The sequence below is a fragment of the Neopelma chrysocephalum genome, unplaced genomic scaffold, assembly GCF_003984885.1.
Source record: "Neopelma chrysocephalum unplaced genomic scaffold, ASM398488v2 Primary Assembly neopelma1_25, whole genome shotgun sequence".
In the NCBI taxonomy this organism is placed as follows: Eukaryota; Metazoa; Chordata; class Aves; order Passeriformes; family Pipridae; genus Neopelma; species Neopelma chrysocephalum.
The window spans coordinates 8,775,242-8,785,483 of record NW_020897694.1 but is presented as its reverse complement, the minus strand read 5'-3'; the positions used below and the strand labels follow the sequence as shown (position 1 = coordinate 8,785,483).

Genomic DNA, 10,242 nt, shown 5'->3' with positions numbered 1-10,242 from the left:
GACATTAGGAAGAATTTCTTCACAGAAAGGGCAATTAGACATTGGAATGGGCTGCCCAAGGAGGTGGTGGAGTCACTGTCCCAGTAGGTGTTTAAGGGAAGACTGGACATGGCACTCAGTGCCATGGTCTAGTTGACATGACAGCGTTCGGTCATAGGTTGGACTCGATCTCAGATGTCTTTTCCAACCTAATTGATCCTGTGATTCCAAGAGCAACAAGTGCAGATCCTCGTGCAACGACCCGGCTGCAGGAGAGGGTGCTCATAGACGCTCATGTGGCCTCACCAAAGCTGATGCCACCTCCTCCCTCCTCACACCCACGGCTCTCTGCAAGACCCGCTCACCCTCGCAGGCCCTTCCCACCTGTCCCGTCCCGCTGTGCCTCACGGGCGCCACTGGCAGAGGGGGGAACCACCTCCCCCCCGGCCTCCCTGCGCATGCGCCGCGCCGTGCGGCTGCAGTTGGTCCCTCGGCCGGCGGGGGCGCTGCCGCGAGCCCGCGGGGGGTGGGTCCCGCTCGGGTCCGCGCCCGGAGCGCGATGGCGGCGGCGGCGGCGGCCGGCGGGGGTGGCGGGGAGCGGAGCAGCACCCGGGACCGGCTCCTGGCGGCACTGGAGGACCTCGAGCTCTTGGCCAGGTACCGCGCTCGGCCCCCTGTCGGCCCTCCGTCGGCCCCAGGTGGCGGCGGGGTACCGGGAGTGGGGCGAGGGCGGCCGGCGCCATGCGTACGCGGAGCCTCCGGCGAGGGCGGCAGGAGGAGCGGGAGCCCCCGGGATTGGGGTGGGAGGGGTTCGGCGCGACGCGACCGCTGGCCCGGCTCGAGTACACTATTTCCTGTTCTCCCGCCGTTCCCAGGCCGGTTCCTCCGGGAGAGGGGCTGGTCCTGCGCGGAGGCACGGCCCAGCCCGGCTCTGCGCTGCTCCCCGGAGCTCACCCCAATGGGAAAGCGCCGGCGATGCTTCGTTTCCTATTTTCAGAGAGAAGGGGAGGTTCCTTATTCTCCCAGTTGTCATTCTCTTTTGGTTGACACCTGTATTTCCTGTGAAATGCACCGTCACACACCGGTTTTAGGCATTAGTCACTAAAAATTATGCTGAAATGAGAAATATGTAGATGGTATTGCATGACATAAGCTGTTCTGCTCATTGCCTGTATTAGTGTTAAAATGACTCCAGGTAGGCTGCAGGGCTCATCTTTGGAGTGTTATAAGTGCTCAGATTAGATACTTAGTCCATGCTCTTGAGGCCAGACTGGTAGCCCTCATCCAAGCTGTCCACCATTGTTGCTGGCAGTGAAGTTCAACTAATTACTTTCCACCTTTCAAGGAGAGCAGGAGCTTAGGAAAACATTTTCAGAGGGAATAATACTATCCATATAGCTGTCTTGCTCTATGATTGCTACTAGTAGGACAAGATACTGGTCAGTTGCCCTTGTTGTGTCTAGTTAGGCTTTATCCTCAGTCTTAGATTTTATTGTGACAGAAGGGTTGCTGAAGAAGATGTAGTTTTGGAAAAAACAAACACTTGTTCTTTATGTAAACTTTTGTTTAAATGTTGGAACTAATATTCTACCATAATGAATCCAGAGCAACCCTCAGCAGCATTTAGTGAATCTTCCTGTTGATCAACAAAGTGTTGCAGCACCCTGGAGCTAGGCCTTTCACAGTCACAATATCGGTATGGTGGTAGGGGCAAAAATAAAGCAACATGTCTAATCTGCAGCCTTCATATACTTTTGAATCTGTGTCTGTGCATTGTCTGGCTAACACAGGGCAGAATTATAGTGCTCCATGACATCGGCCCTGATGGCAGTAGTTGACTTACCTGCAACAGATTTAATTTGGTACTGCCCAGTGTTGGCCAGGTAGAATAAAGCTTTAGTGACAATGGCAAGTTTCTTTAACTGTTTAAAATCATTGTAGTATTCAGGAATGAGCAAGAGACATAGACCAAGGTGCTATTTAGAGCTTTACTGGTGAGGGTTGTTTCAGACATTTTGAAAAGTACCTGTTTTTATTTTAAGGTTCTGGTCCCACTGCAGTATCAGTCATACATCCTATTGAGCTGCTGACAGTGGAGCGAGCAAAGAATCAGTCCTTCCAAGGACAGTGTCTTCAGATACGGAGTTACTCATGCATAGGGTTGAATTGCCATCCATAGCCTTAAAAGCCAATTAACTTTGCAGAATTTACAGAAAATGCCTTTTTGTATTGTGGTCCTTCAGAGGTTCTTACTGGCTTTTCAGAACAGGGCTACATGGAAGCGTGATCAAGAGATTTATTGGAGAAGCACTTCTAACCTAGCACCAGAATATTACTAGTTTTTTGGTATTTTTGTGTGTTTGATACACAACTAATATACCATTGTGGAAATACTTGTTGTAAAAGTAGTTTCACAACAGACTCTGAAGTGTGGACTTAATTGCTCTAAACACACGTGTGAAACTTGCTCAGTTGGCAAAAAATGGAGAAAAAGTAGAGAAGTAAAATGGTGAAGACAACTTTCATTATACTGTTTCTTTTCTCAACTTCTGCTTGTGTCTTTTATAGTTTGACAGGAACTTAGCACATTTCTTGAGTACAAATATACAAGTACTTCACGAACTCCCAAGAAAAAAGAAGAAAATGTGCTCTCTTGGTTGAGACCTGCCTGCCTACACTGTACTATAAAACTCTGAAATACTCAAGTCCATGAATACTTTTGTAATTATACCAGTACTCTGATAATTTTATGAGGACTTGATGTGATAATGCCCTAGAAAATTGCACTAACAGAGTTCTCCTTTCAGGGAACTAATAGAAATTTTGGCGATTTCGAGAAACCAAAAGCTTCCACAACCCGGGGAGGAGAGCCAGGTAAGCTGACTTTCTAAACTGTATTTCTTTGGATAAGCCTAATGCCTTACTTCTAATTTTTTTCTATTCTTTCATTCGTTCTTTTGTTTGTTCTTTCTTTCTCCCTTTGTCCTTGCCTATACTCAAGCTAATGTTGATGATGAGGTTGTGGCCCTGCTGCAAAGGCATTCTTGGTTCTCCCGTTGTTGTTCCTTTGTTGTATGCTTCATAGGCTGTTTCTGCAAACAGAAAGAAATTTTGTTTCAGTTTTCATTCAAACAAAAATACTCCTATGGATGTCATTTGCTCCTCTTTGTAGCACGGCTGAGGGTGTGTTGTTACTCTAGCCAAATTAAAAGTTCTACAAAACTCTTGTTCAATAGATCCTGGAACTGCTGATTCAGAGAGATGGAGAGTTTCAAGAGCTAATGAAGTTGGCAGTTGATCAGGGAAAAATCCATCATGAAATGCAGCTTTTAGAAAAGGTAGTAGAAAAGCGGGATAATGATATTCAGCAGCTGCAGAAACAACTAAAAGAAGCAGAGCACATACTGGTAAGTTCATAATGATGTGTTTTCTTTTGAGCATCTACTTGTGGAAAAGGTGGTTCTGGGGAAAGTGGTATTATGTTAGTTTGAGAAGATTTAAATATTTAAAACTTCATAAGAGCTTAGTGGTTTGGGTTTTTTCACAGTAGTCAAATGCTGTTTAGTTATCATGGTATTGAGTTTTGTTTTATAATGCTAATTTTCTTCTAAACCTACTTTATTCTGTATCTTTTGAAAATGTTCACTGAATAATTTCTCTCTTCAAATGCAATTAAACTAAGGGATTTATTCACAGAGCTGACTTTATGTAGATGTGCACAAATTAAAGATGCATTGAAGGTTTGGTTTACTTTGTGTTTGTTTGGTTTTTTTTTGCAACTAGGCAACAGCTGTTTATCAAGCAAAGGAAAAACTGAAATCAATTGAAAAGGCACGGAAAGGTGAGTATCAGTGATTGTACATACTCCATAAATGCAGTTGTAAAGAAAGTTGCTAGTGAGCTCAAACTGGGGCTTTTTTATTTTTTATTTTTTTAATTTTGCTACCACAGATTTTGGATGCTTTATGTGTAAACAAATTTCCATTTCATTATGAAACTATAACCATTTCCTCAGAATAAAAAAGCAGGAAATAAATATTTTTTGGGGAAACATCTTAATAATAAAGTGTCTCAACAGTCTTCTTGGACTGATAATACTATATGTGATTATCTAAGTGTCTCACCAAATTGCCTCAACTGGTCTGTTGAGGAAAGGGAGAGAATGTTTGTTTGCATGTGCATTGTATCTGAAAGACTGCCTAGCTGCGGATACTAGTTTGTAGCAATTCCTGCCATACTGTGGTACTTGCCAAGCTAAACTGACCTTTTTTTGGGAGAGGGAGGCATTTTCTCTGGTTTTTGGTTTGGATTTTTTTACAGTGTCTTCTATCCTTTTATTATACCTCTTTCATCTAAAAAATCAAGGAATTTCATGAAGCTTCTATTACTCTATTAGAGGCACATATTTAGAAGGAATCCTACAGGTATGCTCTACAATTACTAAATAAACAAACAAAAAAATTCTTTACTACAGAAAACTCCATAAAAATCAGGTGCTGAAGTTTTACAAATTGTGTTTGTCAAGTACACTGTTTAAGAGATTGGTTTGTGTTTTTCACAAGGTTGGAGAACTGTTGACATTAAAGGTGTACTGAGCTTGTGGCTGTAAAATCACTGCAAAGCTCATCTTTGCATAGTCTGAGAATCTTCTGAACAGTCATTGCTTTTGCACCAGGCTCTTACTGTTTGGCAAAATCACATTCCCAGTCTTTTAGTTATTAGTGTCCAATATTCTGAAATAGTTAAATGATGCCATCTCTTGAGAATACAGCAACTTTTTTTCCATTCTTCCAGGTGCCATTTCCTCTGAAGAAATAATTAAATATGCCCATAGGATCAGTGCTAGCAATGCTGTTTGTGCCCCTCTGACATGGGTACCAGGTAACTATTTTGTTTATGACAATAGATTTCTTTTTTGTAATAAATCAGGGTTAATATCTATTCTTATAATGGTTTTATATGGTGAAAACCACTAGGATTTATTAGAGTAATATTGTTTTCAGCAGTTATATCTAATATTTTCAACAAAAATGGATATCCAGTTCGCACGTATTCAAAAGGCTATGGAACTATGTATTTCCATTAACTGACTGGCATCCTCTGCTCTCCTTTGCCTTTTTCCCCTGAATGTTGGCCTGGACTGTAAGTTAAAACCTAGTATGCTAAAGGCTTTTACGCATGCCTGGTTGTGTTCCCTTTTGCCCCTTACAGTATTCTTTTCAGAGGATGTTGGTAATCTATTGGGAGTCAGAAGCAGGACTTTGATTCAGGACTATTTCAATTTTGGGTACTACTCCCTTGTTGTCCAAAATGAAAATGTGTTTGATCCAGTTCCTGTCCTTGCCGGTTAGATATAAAGTAACAGGGAGAGCAAAGATGTCTTCTAAACGTGGTGGGTTTTTTTGGTTATAGTTGTTTTGGGTTGTTTGGTTTCTTTTTAAATGTGCATTTTCTGCCAAGTTTGAATGAACAAAGAAAGTCTAAGTGAAAGCCAGGCTTGGATTTTAATAAAACAGGTGTGATGCTTGTTGCTTACTAAGCAGAGTATGGGATTTTTTGGTCATTAAACTCGGCACTGAAGAGAAAACTAATGTCTGCAAGACAATTGTTAAATATTTCAAAACATTTTTTTTCCCTTAAAGGGGACCCACGTAGGCCATATCCTACAGATCTGGAAATGAGGAGTGGTCTCTTGGGTCAGATGAACAACCCATCCACCAATGGAGTTAATGGACACTTACCAGGGGATGCACTTGCAGCGGGCAGACTGCCAGGTAAGAGAAACTCAGTTTTGTTTTGCTTTTCTTTATTCCTCGTACAGTCACAGCAATTACACGTTTCCCTTAGCAAAGGCAAATCAGAGTTCATTTATTTTAAATGGCTTTAAACTAAGTGATATTAAATCATTAGAAAGAAGCATTTTTCAGAGCAACATTTTCTTAGTAGTGATGACAAAGTATGGAATTGTGAAAGCTGTATTTGGAAGAAAAGAGGTTTATTTTTATCCCCTGCCTTTCTTTAAGTTTATGCTTAAAAGTTCTGGATTGAAAAGACATGGCAAGGGACAATTGACTGTAGGAATTGAGCTTGAATCCCTTAATTACTTAGTGAAATAGGCACTTCCGTTCACTTCAGTGGGATTCATTCATTCACGCTAAAATAGAATTTAGCAGTAAATTACCGTAATTGAATCAAGAGTTCAGTTGGTCTGTACATGTTCAGTATTAATCTACAATGATTGGACTAAATTGTGGAAAATTTCTTAGTTTGGATTCATAGGAGGTCAGAAACAGTTCCTACCTGTCTGTTAAGTCACTTTTTCAGGCATTATGGAAAGCTTGCTTTCAAAAATTATGCTGAATTTGTTAAAAAAAACCCTATTACAACTCCATTGGAGGAATAGTAAACTTGGCTTTTGTGTTTCTGATCATCTGTCTAATCCTATTGTCACCTCTTAGGAAGTGACTTGAAATTCTGCATCCTCTTGATCTGTAAACCTCTGACCTTGGATAAAATGGGTTGGTGAGCTGAATAGGAGTAGTACCCTGACATCTGTCCATAGCAACCCACCAGGGAAATGCTGAGGATGGGTCCACGTGTCTTTTCTGTTCTTTTGAGCTCTGTATGAATATATACTGTTTTAAAGTGGGGTGACGAGAGATCAAGAGCCATCTACATAAATAGGCCTCTCTGGCAGAGTAGACTTTTACAGTCAGAGAATTATTCCATCATGAAATGTTTTCCAGCTGTTACTGGAGGATTTCATCTGTCCAAAATTCAGAAAGGATTTTAAGATTTGTTTTGATTTCAAATTGAAGTTCTGGTTGAGCTGTCATGTTGAATTTTTTTGATATACAAAACTGATAGTTTGGTTGGTTATGCCCATTTTTTTTCCAGATGTGCTTGCTCCTCAGTATCCTTGGCAGTCAAGTGATATGTCAATGAACATGCTACCTCCTAATCATAGTAATGACTTCATGTTGGAGCCTCCAGGACACAATAAAGAGAATGAAGATGATGTAGAAGTTATGTCAACAGACTCCTCAAGCAGCAGCAGTGACTCAGACTAGGTACAAGAGGGACAGTATCCCTAGTAGACCTTTCCTGTGGTGAAGGTAGGTTGGATGATGTTTGTCACAAACTGCAATATCCTTTTGTTACGCCGGCAGCCTTTTGTAGGGACAAGATAACAGCTGGCTCAGAAATAAGGTGACTAATTTAAAACCATGGACTGTAGATTTTTTTTTCCGTTACATATTCAAGTAAAATGACTGGGAGCTTTCTGCTGGGGAGAGATGTAAAATTTTCAGTGATTGTATGAATGTGTATGTTTGTAAGAGACACGTGTGTATATATATATATGTATTCACTATACATTAGATGACAAAAGTTCCTGGGAAAAAAGGTGTAAGGGGAATCCCCTTGTATGTTTGTTAGTAACTTTAATCTTTTGATGATAACCTTTTCTATGCCACAGAAATGAGACATGAAGTTTGTAATTTTAGTATCTGTTTTTTTGTTACTGCCTAAATCCACGTTCTTGATCATCTATTTACCAAGAACAAAAATACGGCAATAAGGTCTAAAAAAAAGTTTGTAATTATTGTATTATATAATGAATGATTTGTTATAAATAAACTCAGCTTTGATCTAACTTTAATTTTCCAAACTTGAATCTGAGTTACCTAGTAACATCAACATTTTATCCCAGCATGTGGTTGAATTCTGATTGAGTTTCAGAAGTTTGTACTCCATTTTTGCGTTTGCAAAATGCCCACTCAGTGTTAGAAGCAGCTGAGGAGGAGTCAGAAACAGAAAGCCTGTCCTTTTTGGGTGAGCTCTATCAGGTACACATGCAGCTGGGCAGACCCTGAGGCAGCAGAGGGCCCATTCACAAGGCTGCACCAACACTTGGTTAAGCGTCCTGGGACCCTGGAGGCACACTGCAGGTTCAGCTCCTTTCCGTTCAAAGTGCTCTCAGATTTTTTTATTCTTGTCATCTGTAATTTTTTTTAGTTCTTTGAACCTGCTAATTTGTTTACTTGGTCAGTTGCATGTCCTGCCTCAGCTACAGTGTTATTTTGTCTTTCCAAAGGCACTTCCTTTGGCTTTCCTTTCCTTGTTCTGTTTTGCATAAGGAGTCATTTTGTGACAGCTGCTTTTCTCTTAGGTAACCTTCTGATCAAATCAGAAAACTAATGGGAACTGTTACCCCTGGCAGTTACAGGTTTCTGTCCTGCAGCACAGATCACAGTTCTCTTCACTTTTCCATTTTGTAGATTCCTTACAGGAAGTATCTGATGAATCAGGTACTTCCTCCTTTGCTCAGACAGTCTTTGTAATGCTGCCACATATGACCAAAAAATGTACAAATCCCATAGGGATGCAGAAAGGAAAAGGACTTCAGTCGGGTTCAATCACATAATATGGGGCAGTGTATTTTGTTTCAAGAGAAATGGGCAATTTGTTTTTGTCTCAGCTGCTCCTTTTGGAAGTATCTTCAGAGTTATTAAACTGTCACCTCTTTCACAGTCTAAGACTATTCATATGCATCTATATTTTAACCTTTATTCAGTATCATATTTTCCTCTTAGATGTTTACCTCCAATGTCTTTCCTCTTTAATTCACATTAATCCCAATACACGTGCCCTGTCTCAGTCATCCTAGTTAACCTTGCCTACACCGTTCATGGTTTTTTTCTTAAAACATGTGATCAGAATCATACACGATATTGCAAAATGGAGTTTCTTAATGCTTTCTATCACTGAATTAGCATTTTCTTTCTAAATGCCTCTCTCAACACATGACACACACAGTTCACTAGTCTTTTTTATCTTTTAACTTACAAGGACATTCTTTTCTCGGAGTGATATACAAAAATAGATACTTAAGTCATGCAAAGTGTAATGTTGCAACCTACCCAAATCTCTTCTATGGCTGTATCGTGTAGTTCACTAACTATACCGTTATATAACTATATATAGTTATATAACTATACCGTGGAGAGGGTGATTTTTTCCAGACAGGAAAGGAAGGAACTGAAGCAAAGACCACTTCTGTTTTTGGGTTGTGTGTTACTCTATTAAAGGATTAAATGGGACCAATGTGTTACATCTAAGAAATAGGTAAGACAACAGCTCTGCCCACTGTTGACTTAGCATAAAAACAGACTCTGGATATAAGATGCATTCTAATCACTTTCTTTGCATCAGTGCTCCAAACTGTGTACGGTTCATGAGTATGTTTCTCAACTCTGGCTAAGTATAACGCCATTTTAGGTGAATTCTGTCTGTTACAAGCAGTTTAGTGAATCACAAAGTTGTAACTGAGTGTTGTTATTCAGTGGTTTAGATATGTACATAATATATTTTTCTGTTTAGCAAAAATACCAAAAAGCAAAGTGAAGACTTAGTTGAAAGGACTGGGTCTTAGCAGCTAAAATCTACTAAACCAGATTTTGGGGGGTGGGGTGGGGATGGGAAGTACAAATGCATTATACATACAGACAGTTATTTAAGTTGGGGATTGCTGACAGTTGGTTGCAGTAATGCATTGTACTCAATCAGTCCACTTAAAAAGGATACAGAAAGGCTGACATATGGAGATACTGTTTGTGTCCTCATTTCAGTAACTATTTGTGTATTTAAAAGAGATAGAATAAATATAACCATTAACAAAATAGGGTAAGAAAGTATTTATTGCATGACAAGGCATTTTACAGTGGCCACTGTTTTCTCATTAGGAGCTAGAGGCCTTCTAAAATTTAAAATTGTACTAAATAATTTAAATATTTTTCCTCATTATTCTTTGTGACAGATGGGTAGAACATCTGTCAGCTATTCGTACAGCTTCTTTGTTGACTGCTGGGTAGAATAATTTTCAGTGTACATAAGGTTGCCTTCAAGAAGCAAATCTCCACTTTTGAATAGAAAAAATAAGCTTTTTACAAAGGTACAGTAGCAAAGGAATTTTTGGTGATATGTCCAGTTCCAAAACTGCTGTATAACATTATCTTCTTTCTTCACTTCAGAGATAGGGTGTCTGTTGTAAGGAAAATTGCACATAGGTAATACTTCAAACTCTAAGCAGGAGGCTTGCCATCGGCAGTAGTGTCTTTATATCTCATATCACTGTGCCTGCTTCTCAGCAAAAAAGTCATCTCCATTTAAGAAAATGTACGTGCAAAGTAAGGAAAAGCTTTAAACCCTTCAAGCTTATTTAAGAACCAAAGATTCAACTCATAATTTCAGACAATTTTAATC

At 40.0% G+C, this 10,242-nt stretch overlaps 1 protein-coding gene across 1 annotated transcript; it reads left to right on the top strand.

The window, feature by feature from the left end:
• The first annotated feature begins 477 nt into the window (after positions 1-477).
• Positions 478-7,639, top strand: MED4 (mediator complex subunit 4). The gene is made up of 7 exons (XM_027674389.1): positions 478-636; positions 2,787-2,853; positions 3,216-3,386; positions 3,763-3,820; positions 4,774-4,860; positions 5,622-5,753; positions 6,877-7,639. Exons 1-7 carry the CDS (start codon positions 539-541, stop codon positions 7,047-7,049), a joined length of 786 nt encoding a protein of 261 aa, XP_027530190.1. The 5' UTR covers positions 478-538; the 3' UTR covers positions 7,050-7,639.
• Positions 7,640-10,242: the final 2,603 nt, after the last annotated feature.

Excerpts from the sequence above, each read along its gene's own strand:
- MED4 (XM_027674389.1), top strand. The coding sequence starts at position 539 with ATGGCGGCGGCGGCGGCGGCCGGCGGGGGTGGCGGGGAGCGGAGCAGC. Across the intron at positions 3,821-4,773 it reads AATTGAAAAGGCACGGAAAG|GTGCCATTTCCTCTGAAGAA; the intron begins GTGAGTATCAGT and ends CCATTCTTCCAG. Across the intron at positions 4,861-5,621 it reads CCCTCTGACATGGGTACCAG|GGGACCCACGTAGGCCATAT; the intron begins GTAACTATTTTG and ends TTTCCCTTAAAG.